The 16,802-nt window shown below is 46.3% G+C and overlaps 1 protein-coding gene across 4 annotated transcripts; it reads right to left on the bottom strand.

The window, feature by feature from the left end:
* Nucleotides 1-2,037: 2,037 nt before the first annotated feature.
* On the bottom strand, nucleotides 2,038-11,727 carry LOC309364789 (zinc finger protein RFP-like). 4 transcript variants are annotated; one of them, XM_081902695.1, is made up of 8 exons: nucleotides 11,148-11,727; nucleotides 9,521-9,616; nucleotides 8,278-8,508; nucleotides 7,069-7,091; nucleotides 6,318-6,436; nucleotides 5,890-5,922; nucleotides 4,588-4,617; nucleotides 2,038-2,643 (listed from the first exon to the last, which is right to left on the bottom strand). In XM_081902695.1, the coding sequence occupies exons 1-8, from the start codon at nucleotides 11,604-11,606 to the stop codon at nucleotides 2,126-2,128; spliced, it is 1,509 nt and encodes a 502-aa protein (XP_081758821.1). In that variant the 5' UTR covers nucleotides 11,607-11,727; the 3' UTR covers nucleotides 2,038-2,125. The 4 variants fall into 4 exon arrangements, with proteins under 4 accessions (XP_081758821.1, XP_081758822.1, XP_081758823.1 ...); XM_081902696.1 differs by lacking the exon at nucleotides 4,588-4,617; XM_081902697.1 differs by lacking the exon at nucleotides 5,890-5,922.
* Between the last annotated feature and the right edge of the window lie 5,075 nt (nucleotides 11,728-16,802).

The raw sequence follows: 16,802 nt of genomic DNA, 5'->3' as shown, positions 1-16,802 counted from the left end.
CCTTATCTCTCCACAGATTGCGCAGCCACGCTTTAGCTTCTCCATGCAAATAAGTTAATATAAATCCCACTTTCTCCTGCTCATCTCTAAAGTCTTTCTCCAGCAACTGCAGCGCAAACACCACGTCTGCTCGGAAGTTAGGGTACTGCTGCAGACTCCCATCGAAATGAGACACAAGGCTGCCTCCTCTCTTTCCCAGCCCAATCCCCTCTGGTCTGGCTCCTGGTAGCCCCTGCTTAGTCAACATATCCAACCTGGTTTGCAGATCCCTGCAGGCGGCAGCTGCTTCGTCTTCCCTCTTCCTGGATGCTAGTATCTCCGCGTTAAGTTGCGTCACTGCATTTTGCAGGGCTGCCATTTGGTCTTCGGTAGTCATCTTGTCCTGCTTTTGTGAGCTCGCGAAGCACCAATCTTCGCCCCTCGCTGCGTCCACTCACGTTGCGAGGTTTTTGTTGTGAGACGGAGCTTACTGTCAGAGCTGCCTCTAGGTCCCAGCTCACAGAGGACCAACGCTAGTCAGTAATAATGTACAAAAGTCTTTATTGAAGTCCAGTTTCCATTTCCAAGCCGCAGCGTGCAGCTCTACGTCTTAGAACCTAGATCGGCGAAGCTCCGTCTGAGTCTCCACCCCCTGTACACCAGTTTAAGACTCTAGCCTTACTCCACCTCTTCCGTTGCTCTTTCCTCCTCTGGGTCCTTCTGCCCCCCGGGGTCTCCTCCTTTCTGGACTCTTCTGACGCTGACCCCCCTGACTCTTGTCCCTCCTTTCGGCGGGCTTTAGGACCTGGCTCCCTACCCGGGCTACCTGCTGTGCCGCTCGCCTGTACATTTGAACTTGGCGCACGCGCCCAGCCTCCAACTTTCCTCTTGACCGTTTCCGCGCTCTCCGATGGAGGCGTGGTCAATCCTGACTCATCTCCTCCCGCTGGTGGTGAGCAGCCTGATCCCGATACCTGGGACTCCTCCCCCCCACTGCGCTCTGGTGGGGAAGCTGGTCCTGATTTCCAACTGCTGCTCTCTGAGTCCCCTCTGGCCCCTTCTTCCTGGGGTGTCCCCCTAGGCACCCCCCTTGCTCTGACCATGGGCGCCCCCTTCAGTGAATCTTCCGATTTGCTGGAAAGACTCAGGGACCTCGGACCACTGTCATCGCTTACGCTCCCTTCGGATTCCTCCCCCTCGCTCTCCATTTCCTCCCTCTCCTGTGCCTCTGCTCCTGAGCCCCTGACAAATGCCATAAGAGAAAATATTATGAAAATGATTTATAGGTGGTACATGACCCCAGTCAAGCTTGCGAAGATTTATCATCTGCCCAATAGTAAATGTTGGAAATGTAATGAGACTGAAGGTACTTTCTTTCACCTCTGGTGGACCTGCCCAAAGATTAAAGCCTTTTGGGAAATGATTTACAATGAAATTAAGAAGGTATTTAAATGTACTTTTAATAAGAAACCAGAGGCATTTCTCTTGGGCATGGTCGGCCAGTTGGTGTCAAGGAAGGACAAGACCTTTTTTATGTACGCCACTACAGCAGCAAGGATTCTTCTAGCAAAGTATTGGAAGACACAAGAACTACCCACATTGGAAGAATGGCAGACGAAAGTGATTGACTTTATGGGACTGGCAGAGATGACTGGCAGAATCCGTGACCAAGAGAAAGAGACGGTGGAGGAAGACTGGAAGAAATTCAAAGCATATCTTAAGAACTGTTACAAAACTGAGGAGTGTTAAAATGTCAAGGGGAAGGAAGATGTAGAATTACAGCTGAAATTGTTTGATGATTTAAGGTGAAACTGAGAAAGAGAATAAGTTTAAATTTAATTGGCAAAAAGGGTTGCTGAAAAAATGTAAAATAAGGATGCAAAAAGGGTGAGGTATGGGGAAGTCCGAGAAAAGAGGTTTATGAAAATGAGCTTAAGAAATTATATTTGTGTGTTTGTTTGTTTTTTCTTTTTCTTTTTGATGTTTGTATGTTGTTGTTGTCTGGTCTTAAAATTTGGAAAATTAATAAAAAATCATTTAAAAAAAAAACTGCCCAAGGTTCTCCTGGTGGGTAAATGTTTTTTATATCAGTCACTCTGGTCTGGAGAGAAACTCCTGCTGGGCCTGAGAGGCAGATTTAGTCTCCTCAGGAGATACTGAGGTGGGTTTCAAAGCAATTCAGATGAAAGAAAGGGAGGAGGGTCTCTCCAGAGAACGAGGCTCCTGAGAACGTGTAGAGTTCGGCTCCTGAGTCAGCGTCAGAAAAAGACACACATCCCCCTTCATAGTCCAGAGTCACCCGGATCCTCCTGGGCTTCTCCCTCAGGGAAAGAGGAGAGGAAACAGGGGAGATGCAGGCCCAGGACGCCCATCCCCACTTCTCCACAGCCCAGATCCCTCTCTCAGGGCTAAAGGAGAAGCTGCCCTTTCTCCTCACGGACTTCCTGGCGACCCCCAGAGTCCAATATTCCCCACTTTCCACAGTGACTTCCCAGAAATGTCTGCCTGCTGTGAATCCCTCACGTCCCAACACACAAGAGGAGCATCTGAATCTCTCCGGATTGTCAGGCAGGGCTTGAGGTTTGTCTCCCAATCTCACGCTTTTCCGATCCTCCGATAGGATGAGCCTGGGATGGGCTGTGTCTGGATCCAGAGTGACATTTGCTGTTGGGGAGAAGATGAGGGAAAGAGAAGATCAGGCAGAGTCAGTAGAGAGAGAGATGGACATCCTAATCCAAGAAACACCTGAAAAACCCAGATTCCCTTTCAGATCAAGGGGATTTCCTTGCTTCGCATGCAAGACTGAGACTCCTCCTTGCAGACACTCATCAGAATAAATATCTTCCTTGTTGGTTTTAAAATCACTTTCCTTCACTTTCTTATATTCAATGTCCATTGTGCCTGCCCTCCTCTCAACCCAGGCATTTTCTAAGAGGAAAAACCAGCCAGGAAACCTTTTACTCAGCTCTTTTGTGTTATCTAAGGGGGAAGAGAGGAGAACTGGAGGAGGCAGGAGAGGGGAGAAGCTGCTTTGCTCCGACAATCTCTGTGGGAAATGGCCTTTGGGGACCTCTGGGTTGGGATAAGGGAGGAGGACCCCCTGTTCCAATAATAATAATAATAATAATAATAATAATAATAATAATAATAATAAATAATATCAACATTTGCATACTGCCCTCCATCTATAGGTCTGAGGGTGGTCCAGAGCATTAAAATACAACACAAAACCACATATAGGCTTCCCCTCACTTTTGCGTGGGTTATGTTCTGGGCCCTTGTGCACAAAAGTGAAAATTGTGTTAAGTGGGGAGCCTGTTTATTCCTGCTCTCCATCTCTCTCACCCACTTGGTCTCTCCTTCCTCCCAACCATCTTGGAAGTTTAGGCCTTGCCGCCAGGGAAGAGGAGGCAGGTGGAAGGGCAATTTTACAAAGGTCTGCTTATTCCATGCTTCTCTTTGGGATTTCATATATACCGTAAGACTAGTTCCCTGGGGGAAGCGGGGAATAACTCAAAAGGTTACCAGTTTGGGGCTGAGACAGGCATGATAGGCAAGTGTAGGGCTGCCCTATTTTGAAGAGCAAGAAAGAGGACACATTTGACAGCTTCAACTTTTAACCATGGTTCGCTATGACGACTCTCATTTGAAATACCCCTACTATATGTAGGCTATAGAAACTGTGATATATTGCTAGTAGCAGTGTTCTTAACTTTCAACAACAAAAGAATAAGAATAAGAATACATATAGCTCCCTCACTTGCCACATGAAATATTTGGGCTCATGTTCACATCTTTCTGAACGTAAGTGCGCACATAACAATTTATTAACCTGTTGAACATCTGCATGTGGACTCTCCTTAAGGGCAGGGGGATCTTAACTCTTGCCCTCCTGGACTCCTCCTCCAAGATCTTGTAGCTGAGCCAGCGTCCTTTTGGTTCAGCCACACGAGAAGGGATTTTTACAGTATGTCGCTAGCTTAAGATGCTGCTCTGTTGTGATTCTCTGCTGCAGATTAGCCTAATCGGGTGCCTTAGATCTGACTCTAATGCTGGCATAGGCAACCTTGGCCTTCCAGATGTTTTGGGACTACAACTCCTAGCTAACAGGACCAGTGGTCAGGGATGATGGGAATTGTAGTACCGAAACATTTGGAGGGCCGAGGTTGCCTATGCCTGCTCTAATGCAATATTAAAATTTTCATGGGTTCTTGTAAACCAAAAAACTGGACAAAAAAACTTGGTGACATTCTGCCAAATTTTAAAAATCTGTCCCGATACAGATTTTAAGAAATTTTGATCATGAAAATAGAAGACATGGCCGGGAAAAGGAGGACACGTGGCAACCAGGCCTGAAAAAGGTCACATGATGGGAAAGCAACCCAACTCTCTCTAGCCAGGAGTAAAACTCTTCCCTCCTCCGCCTGATCCTTCTGGGAAGTTTCTCTCTCCCCCTTCAAGTCCACCCTCTCTGCCTTTGTGGCACAAACAGCAGGGCTAAAGTCAAGCGTTGGATGGTTCTCAACTGTACAGAAGAGACTCTTGACCCCCTATGAAACACTAGTCCCCCCCCCCCCCCATGTACTGAGGTCTCCATGTGAATTTTACCTCTCTGGAGACTTCTGAGTGACTGGACATCTGAGGAAGCAAAAAGAGAGGCTTAATGGTCTACACTGCAATAGTTCAAAGAAAATCTTTTTACAAAACATCACCATAACATAGCATCTGTCGTTTCCTTATTTCAAGCAAAAGATGACATCATAAAACAAGTAATTGAAAGACAACAACTGTAGGCCTAAGGAATTAAAACAACTAACCTGTTTAGCTGTAATTCCTGCATTGCAGGGGGTTGGACTAGATCTGGGGTCAGCAAACTTTTTCAGCAGGGGGCTGGTCCACTGTCCTCAGACCTTGTGGGGGGCTGGACTATATTTTTGGGGGGGAGGGGAAATGAACAAAATCCTATGCCCCACAAATAACCCAGAGATGCATTTTAAATAAAAGGACACATTCTACTCATGTAAAAACACGCTGATTCCCGGACAGTCCGTGGGCGAGATTTAGAAGAAGATTGGGCTGGATCCAGCCCCCAGGCCTTAGTTTGCCTACCCATGGACTAGATGATCCTTGGGATCCCTTCAAACTCTACTATTCCATGATTCCATGGGGAAATCAGAAATGGTAAACCATACTAGAAAATGGCGGAATACAACCATTCAAAATCCACGAATGAAATGGGAATCTGTACTGAATGGCTGGAGGAAGGTTAACATCTGCGCCAAGTAAACTGATGGGAAAAAGCTGTTGAAACCGGAATTTCCAAGCATGCTGACAAACCAAAGGAAGAATCGGCAGAGCTTTACCCTGTAATTCAAAGGGTTTCATGCAATGGGAAGTCCTCCCTCCTGGAATGGGGCTGATCTCAAAAGCCCCAAAAGAACCTCTCCAGATTGTGTGGAGGGAAAACAAAATGCAAGGGAGGTTCCCTATACATGAGAACGTGACAAGATGGACATTGGACTGACCCTGCAGGATCCTCCTTAAGGGCTTTTGTAAGATATTGTAAGACTCTGAGGGTTTTCCCTACAAACAAGCAGTATATAGATTTTATGAAAGAAAGCAAAATCTATAAAATTGAGGGGGAAACCAGGATACTAGTCTATAGGCAGGAGTAAAACTCAGACTGGCGTGCGGGTTCTTCGCAGGGACAAGCTCTGCCCCCAATCCAAGCCTTCAACCTCCCTCCCAGTTCATTCATGGGGCAGACAAAGAGCCCAAACCCCTAGAGGACTGTTTCCCAGAGTGACGCCATTGATGGGGGTCCCAAAGTCTGCAGAACAGACGGTTTAACAACCATGAAATATCAGTCTCCATCCCTCCTGTCAAATTGTTCCTCCCCTGGAAATTTACCTTTCTGAGTCTGTTTTCTGTATAACGCAGCATCTGAGGAAGCAAAAAGATATAACGTGTAAGGGCAACACTCTTCCCCCTGAGATAAATCTCCATATTAAAGGAACACTTCATAATGTAGCATCCTTGAATTGACTCCATTCAGAGCAGGAAAACCTCCAAAAGGACAACCCCAGATTGTGTAGACGGGAAACCAAAAGGAAAAGGAGGTTCCGTATAATTGGAAACAGATACACTCTGGTTCAGGCTTCCTTTACAGGATCCAGCGTCACATGGGCCATTCTGGGAGACAGGAAATGAAGGCTGGAGCCCCAAGAAGGAAGGTATACTGGGGTTAATCAATTCCATGCAGTAATAGCCTGGCATGTTCAGTTCTGAAGAAATAATAGAATTCCTATTATGAAATCCTGGCAGCCAATTTTCATTACCTTTCCATTGTTTCATTGCATTCTCCACAAGGTGATTTACATCACAGGATTCCAAGATCCTGTTCCTCAGTTCTGGAGGGAAAGGCAGTGGATTCTCTGGACTCTCTCTTTTCTCATACCTGGTGAAAAGAAAAACAATGTCTGCACGTTAAAATCCACAATTTCTGTTAACGGAAAAGAAAGGAATTGAGAGGAGGAAGTTGGCTGTGGAAGCAGCAGAATCATATGGTATCAAGGGGCAGGAATTGTCTGAGGGTGGTGAGAGCACAGCACACATTTCCTTTCTCTAGATGTCCCCAGAGAAGGGGTGAGGAAGAAAAAGAAATGCACTTTTGTTGTTAAATATAAATACTACAGCCGGAATATGGTCAAGAAAATAGCCAATTCCTGCTCCTTGGTGAGAAATCACCCCCTCCCAAGCAGCTCTATGGGGCAGGAGTTTGCTTGGGACAGTGTGGGGGGCCGGCAGAGTGTTTGCTGCAGAGTGACTGAACTGGTCAGTCTAGAAGGAAACAACGAAGGCAGGCACGTCCAACTCCCAAGAGACTGAGATCTCCTCACAGTATAAAAAGACCAACTGTGATCTACCCGTTGTCAAGTCCCAAAGAGGGGGCCCTGCTTTTACCTGTGAGATGCCTCAGGGAGAGAGTCCTTCAGTCTCCCCCCTGCAGCCCCTGGAGGGCCATGTCTGAGGTTCCTGCATCTCGGCTTCAAAGAGTGATGCTAATGGAAATGAGCCAGATCCACTTACCTCTGCAAGGTGCTTCTCACATCCTGGAGGGGAAAAGAGAAGGGAATTCACTGCACACCACAGGCCACACTAGGAAGACCCCCTCAGACCCTGCCCCTCAGAAGTCAGTCTGCCTGGCACATGGCAAGGTTTTGGGTAGGAATGGCTGAATCAGCCAGTTTTGGTTTCTCACAGCTTTTATTTCTCCAATCTGAAATTATTAATTTTTCCAGGATGAAGTTCTCCACATTTCCACATCAGTTTGCAATTCTTGTTGAAAATCCTTATGAAAATCCACCAGCATTTAAGGGAATCTCATGTTTATGGATTCAATAGAAGATTCCAACCCATCTCATGTCTTAGATTATAATTTATTAACTTTAATCCCGTTTGCATTGTGCAATTCAGACGTAAGTAAGCCTACAGGATAGTCCTACCAGGGAACTGTCCCAAATTGTCTTCCACAGAAGTCCCCAAATTCCACATTCTACTTTCCAACTAGAAATAAAAAAGCACCTGCAGCATAAAATGCCTCCAAAGGGCTAATAAAACAGCTCAGTGTTTATTCTTCCTCCACACTTCTGCTTTTCCTGTACCCAGAAAACACGGGTCCAAGAGGTTTTGCCTTTGCCCTGCCGCTTTCCCTCAGGGAAAACCTGCTCCTTAGTTCAACATCTAAGCAAACGTCAATCCGGAGAAAACCAGGCTGACGTTTGCTCTCATTCAGCTGTAGAGAGCAGGTTTTCCTGGAGGAAGGGGGTGGGACAGGATGAGTCCCTCTGTCTTGCTCTTTCGGCACTGTGACCGAGCACCATTTTGGGCTGATCTGAATCCATTGTGAAGGGGATCAACCAAGAAGTTGTGGAGGGAAGTGGAAAAGAAGGTTGGCCAAGAGACTGGCTCATGTCGGAAGGAGGCCTGAACTCATCCTCGCTGAAGCCCAGCCCAGGGCAGGAAGGCAGCATTGCCAAGAAGGAAGGCATTTGGAGACAAATCATCAGCAAAGAGCAGAAGATCATCTCTCGTTCCATCAAGAACACAGAAGAATCTCTAGTCTGCATTCAGGTGAGTTAAGCATCCCAGGTCTCTTGGGTCTTCCTGTCCATTACAAACCTGACTAGAGGCTCCATCATCTGAGCCCCTGCACTCCTTGAATACATGAAAGAGACACATAAAGGATTGGAGGCAGCCTTTTCCTGGAGCCTTGGGCTGCTCCTGCCACCATCTTACCTGCAGCAGTTCACTCGCTGGCTGCTGACCCTTCTCCTCCATCTCCTGGATGATCCTCTCAAGAGAGGAGAGTTTCCTGGAGAGTCTGGCCAGCTGCTCATCCCTTCTCCCTGCAATCTCCTTCTCCACCTCTTCCACATCACTCAGCAGACCTTTTTCTTGTTCTTCCAGGAACTGGCGCAGTTCTCTGAACTTCTCCACAATCTTCAGCCTCTCTGTTTCTGTTAATTTCTGCAAGAAAAGAGGAGGTCTGAGTGTGTTTGGTGCTTAGCCTCAAAACAGCAGAAAGAAAATTATGAGAAGTCCGCAGGGAGGACACTTCTGATTTTTCTATAGACATGAAACCTCCAGTGGCTAAAGATGTAAACCTATATTTTGAGGGGAGGCCCTCTCCATTGCTGTTTCTGTTGACTTCTATTTTGCAGACGGATACAGCCTAAAGGAAGGAGCTCTTTTTGCCTAGTCATGGATTTTCCCTGCATGTTTTGGGGCCTGGCATAACCAGAGTTCAGAGCTGTTTAGAGATCACCCAGGGACATAAAACACCCCTCAGCTTAGACTGGAGCCATTTAGGTGTTGGAAGGCAACAGAAACAGAGGAGGAGGAGTTCATCCCCACAGCTCCCCTGTTTTCTTTAAAGGTTCATAATGGCCTGAGTTTACTTAAAATGAACAAGAGAGCACATTTAGAAAGACAATTCTTTAGTAGAATTTATGGTAAATCAGGATTTGGATTGAAATGCTTCCACCCTTTCAGCTCACAAGTCCTCAGGCTTCTCCTTGACTGCTATTCACATAATAAATGACAAGGGGAAATAAACTCCATTTAGCTGCATTCAAAGGTGAATTTGCCTAATTCGCAATCCTTTGAAAAATACGGAGACCGAAACAGAGCAATCCTTTGAAATTCACACCTCTGATATTTTCAAGCTTGACCCAGCCAGGTAATATTCACAAAAAAATGTATTTATGAGGGTAAAGTACAGATCAAAATATTTATACAAGGAGGTAGCTACCCTAACATCTGATTCATTTTCAGAACAATAAATTAATAAACAGACATATGAAAAATGAGAAATGGGGAGAAGCTCAGATGGGCAGATTTCTCCATCACTTCTCAGTCCTGACTCAATTCTTCTTCCTCTTCTTCTTCCTCCTCTTCTTTATTATTGAATTTATATACTGCCCTATACCTGGAGGTCTCAAGTGCTTCTTCCCTGTCTAGTAACAACAGAGACACTTACCAGGAGGTCTTTGCTTTCCTTGTCCAGATCTGCTTGATGGGCCAGAATTTCCTCTCTCTCTTTCCTCAGAATCTCCAGGCGGTGACAGATCTCTCCCTAAAGAGAAAAGGAAAAACTCAGCTTTGATTGAGACACACAGAGAGATGAAAACCACAATGGCTTCTTGCGCCCAGTAGCCTTGCTATAATAGCAAAGTAGTTTCCTGGAGGAAATAAAAGCACAGAGGTTTTCAGCATTTTGGGGTCCACGGCTCCATGGATCAGCTACATTATTTCTGCAGCACCCCTGTGGGGCTCAGGATCCCAGTTAGGTCCCCCCTTGCTTGCAGAGCTGGCAGCCCCATACCTTTTCTCAAACACCCTCCCTTGTGGAGCGATCTCTCAGCCTCCTCTCCTCTCTCCTTGGGGGTCCCAGCCTGACGTCTCATCTTGAGGTCTCAGGGAGAAGTGGAAAGAGGAGGAGGAGGAGGAGGAGGAAGGGCTAAGGCAGGATCCAACCTGGGATGCATCAGTCAAGCGTCAAAGTGACGTCAGCCCAAGAGGCGAGAGATGCAGAGATAGAGCAGGGCTTCTCAAAACTTCACCCATTCCAAACCCCTCTTTCGGGTCAGATGGCAATTCAGGTTTTCTGCTATTTGTCTGTTATTTTCTCTGCAGTAGCCAGAGCCCAAGTGTGCTTGGGCCACCAGGGGAGATTTAAGTGCTGCAGCGTCTTCCATTTCTGGGCCAAAGAAGTTCTGGCTGCGGCCAGAATCCACCCAAGTAGCTCCTTCAGTCAGAAGATTGCTGTCTGGTCCTCCCCCCAGTTCAAAGGGACCAGCTTCTTTTCACTATTATTACTGTTTTGTGGCATTTTTGGCACTGCATGGCACAGGAGCATTTTTGCACCACTGTAGTAGAACAAGTGATTTTTTAAAAAAGGGATTAAAAGGCATTATACTTAGTATACAATTGCACAGGTCCAATTCCGAGTTGCCATGAAAAAGTCATCTTTCGCCCTGGTCTTTGCAGATGCTACTCTGAACCACGGAGTCCTTTGCCATTTGGGGTGGGAGATCCTCAGCCCCCCAATACCTCATTGCAGAGGCTCCACAGCACCCCCAGAATAAGCCACCACTTTCCACTCCCAAATCTGCTTCCAACAGATACTTGGGGGGCGGGATCCTGCACCATCTGGTCAATTCCTGGCTCCCCCCCCCCCACGCTGAATCCTTGCTGCTCTCTGTTTTGCAGGGCATTGAGGAGGCATCCTGGTAACCAAAGGAGACATGTACTTAGTTGTCTATGTGCCATTTACATCTCTACTGTTCTAAATATGTACAAAGCAGCCTTTCAGGGGGATGTGGACGAGGTTAACCCTTTCTCTCCCTGCCAAGGTCCCAGTTCAAATCTTTGAAGCTGCTGTGAGTATTTCCAGATCCCCTTGTCCCCCTGGCAGAGAGAAAGACTTCAACTCCCCCCTCCAGCCATCTCAGGAGCCCTCAGGCTTCCCCTGGGCTGCTTCCAAGGCGATAAACAACGACCAATCGATGCCATGTCTACTTTGGACCTGAGAAGTAAAAAGAAAACCTCCCAGGAAGAATCCACAGCTATTTATTTCTCCCCCTCCAGATCCATGGATCTCCTACCTTGTATTCCTGGAAAGCCTCTTCCAGAGGAATCACCTTGTGATTTTCATGTTCCTTTGACTTGTCACACACCAGGCAGATGGGGGCCTCGTGGACTTTGCAGAAGAGCTTGAGGGGCTCCTGGTGCTTCTCACAGACTCCTCCTTTCCCTCCTTCCTCCTTTCCACAGACTCCTCCTTTCCCTCCTTCCTCCTTTCCCTCTTGAAGGCTGAGATTCTGGGCTATTTCCACGAAGTTTGCCAGTTGCCGGTTGGAGACGAGGCTCCTTCTCTGGACTCTTTCTCTGCACTGAGGGCAGGAAGCCTCTGCCTCCTTTTCCCCCCAGAACAGGACCAAGCAGGATCGGCAGAAGTTGTGCCCACACTCTGGGATGGTCACTGGATCCTTGAAGTAATCCAGGCAGATGGAGCAAGTGGCTTCATCACGGAGACGCTGGATGTGACCCCCCGCAGCAGCCATGGCTCCCTCGCGCTGAAGACTCAGTTAAGTTTCGTTTTCTCACTTTTCAGCTACTGGGAGTTTCCCCTTCCTGGAAATGACTCAGTGATCACGTGATCTTTATTTTTTTAAAAAAGCATGCCTCCAGGTCTTTGCAATTGCTGAATGTTTTCTCAAGTAGCATCGAATGCTCCTTGATTGCTTCCCATGCTTTTGCTTACACACAAACACAGGCATACCTGGTAAGTTGTGGTATTCATACTGCAACATTTTTCATTCATAGGCTTCCTTGTCATTTTTGAATTGGGAGAAAATCCTCCTCTGCCCTAAATGGACAGGAGTTCAGATTTAGCAAGTGGGACTTGATTCCGTGAAGAGAACTCCCAAAAGTCTGGTTGCTAGTTCTAACTTTATCCCTTTTTAGCAGGCTGGCAAAGAACTTCAGATTGGAACAGACGCTTTCAGCCTTGCCCACCTGGTGCCCTCTGTTTGCTTAAGACTACAGCTCCCATCATCCCTGGCCAGGACATCTGCAGGTATGGTTGGGAAGACCTTGCAGAGCCACTGCCAGTCAGTGGAGGCCAGACTGACCTCGATGGACCTGGCAGAAGACACCATCTGCATGGTGGCAGCCCAGTTATGGCGTTCCTTCCCTAGATATGAATGCCTGGTGAGACTTGGCTGTTATTATTAAACAATATTACTACACACTGTAAAGTCTTCCTAATAAAGTGTGGTGCCTTCCAATGGCTGAAAAACCTGGAGGGCTTTAACAGGGGATTAGATACAATTCCTGGAGGATAAGACTCGGGGACTTGGGTGGCGCTGTGGGTTAAACCACAGGGTCTAGGGCTTGCCGATCAGAAGGTTGGTGGTTCGAATCCCTGTGACTGGGTGAGCTCCCGTTGCTCGGTCCCTGCTCCTGCCAACCTAGCAGTTCAAAAGCACGTCAAAGTGCAAGTAGATAAATAGGTACTGCTCCGGCGGGAAAGTAAACGGCGTTTCCATGCGCTGCTCTGGTTCGCCAGAAGCGCCTTAGTCCTGCTGGCCACATGACCCGGAAGCTGTATGCTGGCTCCCTCGGCCAATAAAGCGAGATGAGTGCTGCAACCCCAGAGTCGGCCACGACTGGACCTAATGGTCAGGGGTCCCTTTACCTTTACCTTGAGACTTTGGATGGTTATATGCTCTGCCTCCGTGGTTGGAAGCAGGAATCCTCCTGAATAGCAGCTGCTGGAGACTCCAGGAGGGGCTCTTATTCCTAGGTCCTGCTTAGGGGTTTCCCACACACATAATGTTTAAAAAATGTTTTTGGTTTCACCTGCAGGTTGTTACGGCTAAAATCTGGGTGCGGGGCTACACTGCCACCCAGCTCGTCGGACTAAGTGTCCGCGGGTCCCTGCGGAAGAAAATGAGCTCAGCCGGACAGGAGCAAAATGCGGAGATCCAAGGTTTATTGCGCAACAGGTTCAAGACCAGATTGAACAGCGAGAAAGGGGTGACATGAACTTTTGAAACTCCCTCCATGTCCCAGAATACAGTGCAAAATACATCCCAGTTACATCATGAATACATTAAGGAAAGGTTGGGTTACACAGATTACATCATGAATACATTAAGGAGAGGTTGGGTTACACCAGATTAACATATGGAGGAGGGAGGGGGGAATATGCAGAGCTGGAGATATGCGCAGATAAGCGCTTCCTGAGTGCCAGATGGGAAGACAATGGCCAATGTATGCATAGTTTGTCACCTGGCATTGCCCGGAGGAAAGGTTTCGCAGAGTGATTGTGACAGGATTAGGGTCTTGACACCTTACTTGAGGGATTATGGAAGACAGAGGGGGTGATGGAGTCCTAGAGAAATTGAGCAAATTTAGTCCCCTTTGACATTGACAATTGGGAATAAATGGATATATTGTAGTGAAGAAGGTGAAGAAGACATGCCCCCCCTTCCGTAACAAGGTAAAAGGATCAAGACGGAGATTTCCCACCAAGGGAAAGCTGTGCCAGAGGGAATATCCCTAAGGAACATTCCTTTGTTAGCCGAGATTGCAGAGCAAAAGCATGAGTCCAAAGGACACCAGGGAGAAAATGAACGCAGCCATCACCCAGAAGTCCAGTTCCCTTTAGTGAAAGCCCAGTGCACTTTGGAGCAGAAAGCCCAAAGGAGGAACGGCCAGCACAGTTTGCGTCTGGGGAGGCTGAATGCCGAAGAACATCCTCATGAATGCTCCATGTGTGGGGAGAGCTTCCAGCGAGGATCCGGCCTGACTGAGCAGCAGAGGATGCACATGGGAGAGGAAGCGTACAAATGGTGATTTGGGGTTATGTGGAAACCTACACAACCCAGGGAGGGGGTCAGATTCTTCCACCGCCTTTTCACCTCCAAACGGTTTGTACTGAGTCAAAAAAACAATGCATGAGCCTTGCAGTGTGCTGTTGATTCTGTAAAATGGTTCGCTTTCTTTTTTATATATTTATTGATTGATTTTTTCAGTAAAAAGACAACAGAAAAGAACAAAAAACAATACAAAGCACTGTAAACACCCTTATATACATATTTCCCAAAATGAAAACTAATAAGAAAAAAGAAGAAAAGTTATAAGAAAACAGATAAAAGGAAAAGAAGAAAAAAGAAAATATTACCAAATTCTTGCTTCAAACACTACAGTATATAATCTTAGTTAAAATATTATAAGAGACTTCCATCACATATACCGCAATTCTCTTAGTTATCTTGCTCGCATTTACATCTGTTCTTCAGTCATTTCCCTTCCTTAAATTCTTTCATAATCGATCAAATCTTTATGTTCTCTGTATTCTTCACAAGGTTAGTCTAGACACAACCAAACTTTCGTATTTGAGCCCTGCTTGTATAATCCTTTAAACATTTCCATTGTTTCTGAATTATAATTTTTGATTTATGCCTTATTAAATCCGTCAATTTTGCTAACTCCAATTTTGCTAACTGCCCTTTTGGTATACGATACTTTTATCCATTTTTTAAATCTCTTCATGAATCATATCCCAAATTTTTTAAATCTCTGGACATGTCCACCATGGTTCACTTTCATTGCAACGCTACAGCTTGGTGCATTGTGCTTGTTCCCGTTTCACGGGCTTGCATACAAACCACATTCAAAGCACATGGTTTTCCCCAAAGAAATTCTGGGAATTGTAGTTTGTCCCAGCACAAAACTACAGTTCCCAGCATCCTTCATAAAACAGTCTCTTAACAAAACCCTGAGGAGCCTCCCCTAGTTGCTGGATGGACCAATGTCCTGAGACAGCTTCCCACATTCATTTTTAAACCAGCTGTTTGTTCGGAACTATGAGGACTAGACAATGACAAACCTAGACATCAGAGACATCACCCAACAAAGGTCCGTATAGTTAAAGCTATGGTTTTCCCAGTAGTGATGTATGGAAGTGAGAGCTGGACCATCAAGAAGGCTGATCGCCGAAGAATTGATGTTTTTGAATTATGGTGCTGGAGGAGACTCTTGAGTGTCCCATGGACTGCAAGAAGATCAAACCTCTCAATTCTGAAGGAAATCAGCCCTGAGTACTCACTGGAAGGACAGATCCTGAAGCTGAGGCTCCAAGACTTTGGCCACATCATGAGAAGACTCCCTGGAAAAGACCCTGATGTTGGGAAAGATGGAGGGCACAAGGCGAAGGGGACGACAGAGGACGAGATGGTTGGACAGTGTTCTCGAAGCTACAAACATGAGTCTGACCAAACTGCGGGAGGCAGTGGAAGACAGGAGTGCCTGGTGTGCTCTGGTCCAGGGGGTCACGAAGAGTCGGGCACGACTAAACAACAAAAATGAGGACTAGAATCTTGCTTTATTTTTAGAGGAAGAGGCAGTAGCTTAGTGGCAGAGCACATTTTTCATGTGGAAGGTCCTAGGTTCAAATTCTGGTGTCTCGCAGGTAGGGCTGGGAAAGACACCCTCTCTGAGGTCCTGGAGAGCTGTTGCCTTGGGCTAAAAAAACATTGGTTCCAGTCTTGCCCTCCAAAACAGGAGAAAACAAGTTTGTTCCATCCTTCACATGACCACCATGGGCAGCTTACAGAATAACTAAAAACATAATAAAAACATCAAGCCTTAAAAACCTCCCTACACAGGCCTGCCTTCAGGTGTTTTCTAAAAGTTGTGTAATTCTTTTATCTCCTCGACATCTGAATAATAATAATAATAATAATAAATTTATTATTTATACCCCGCCCATCTGGCTGGGCCTCCCCAGCCACTCTGGGCGGCTTCCATAGAAACCAAAAATACAGTAAAATATCACACGTTAAAAACTTCTCTGGTCTGCCTTAAGATGTCTTCTGAATGTCTGAAGGAAGGGCGTTCCACAGGGAGGGCGCCACTACTGAGAAGGCCCTCTGCCTGGTTTTTGAAATTTATTTTTCGAAATTTGAAATTGGCTACCTTGCCTCTTCTCGGTCTCCTCTTTTCAAGGCTAAACCTACCCAGCTCCCTTTACCTTTAAGGCAGCTTCCAACAGAGAGAGAAATTGTAAAAGGACTAAGTGCGGGGTGATTCATATTTCTAACAACGGTGCTTTGCCCATACGGTCCCCACCTTCCCAAAAGGATATTGTAGAGTTGGGAAGAGTTTCAGAAAACACCAGCCAAAGTCGAAGCGTCTCCCCCGTGCAGAGAGGTTTCAACATTTGGGGATTTTTTTTTTTGTTTAGAGGGAAATGCGAGAAAGAGGCAACGAGGCAGAAGTTTATAAAATTATGCGCGGTCCATCTTATGGGCTGCTTGTCACATTTATTTTTTTTTGAGAAGGGAAAACCGAAACGCAAGCCGTGGGGAACACTGACAACGTGCTTCTCATGCTCCCATAACACCAGACGTCCAATGATGCCGAACGTTGGACCAAGGAAAAGTATCTCACAGTTAAACTGTGGAACTCACTGCCACAGGAAACACCAACAGCCACTGATTTTAAAAAAGACAAATTCACAGAGGAGAGGGCTATCGAGTGATGATGATGGTAATTTTTTTTATTTGTACCCCACCCATCTGTATCTGAAGGCAGTAATTACCATATTTTCCGCTCCATAAGACACACCTAGTTTTTAGAGGAAAACAAGAAAAAAAAAATTCCGAACGAAACAGTGGATGTATGATTTTTGTGGTTCATGCTGTGGCCACAGACATGTGATTTGACAGTGAGTTTGGAGTAGCCCAATG

The sequence above is a fragment of the Podarcis melisellensis genome (assembly GCF_964234715.1).
Source record: "Podarcis melisellensis genome assembly, chromosome: 2".
In the NCBI taxonomy this organism is placed as follows: domain Eukaryota; kingdom Metazoa; phylum Chordata; class Lepidosauria; order Squamata; family Lacertidae; genus Podarcis; species Podarcis melisellensis.
This window is presented reverse-complemented; position numbering and strand designations above follow the sequence as displayed.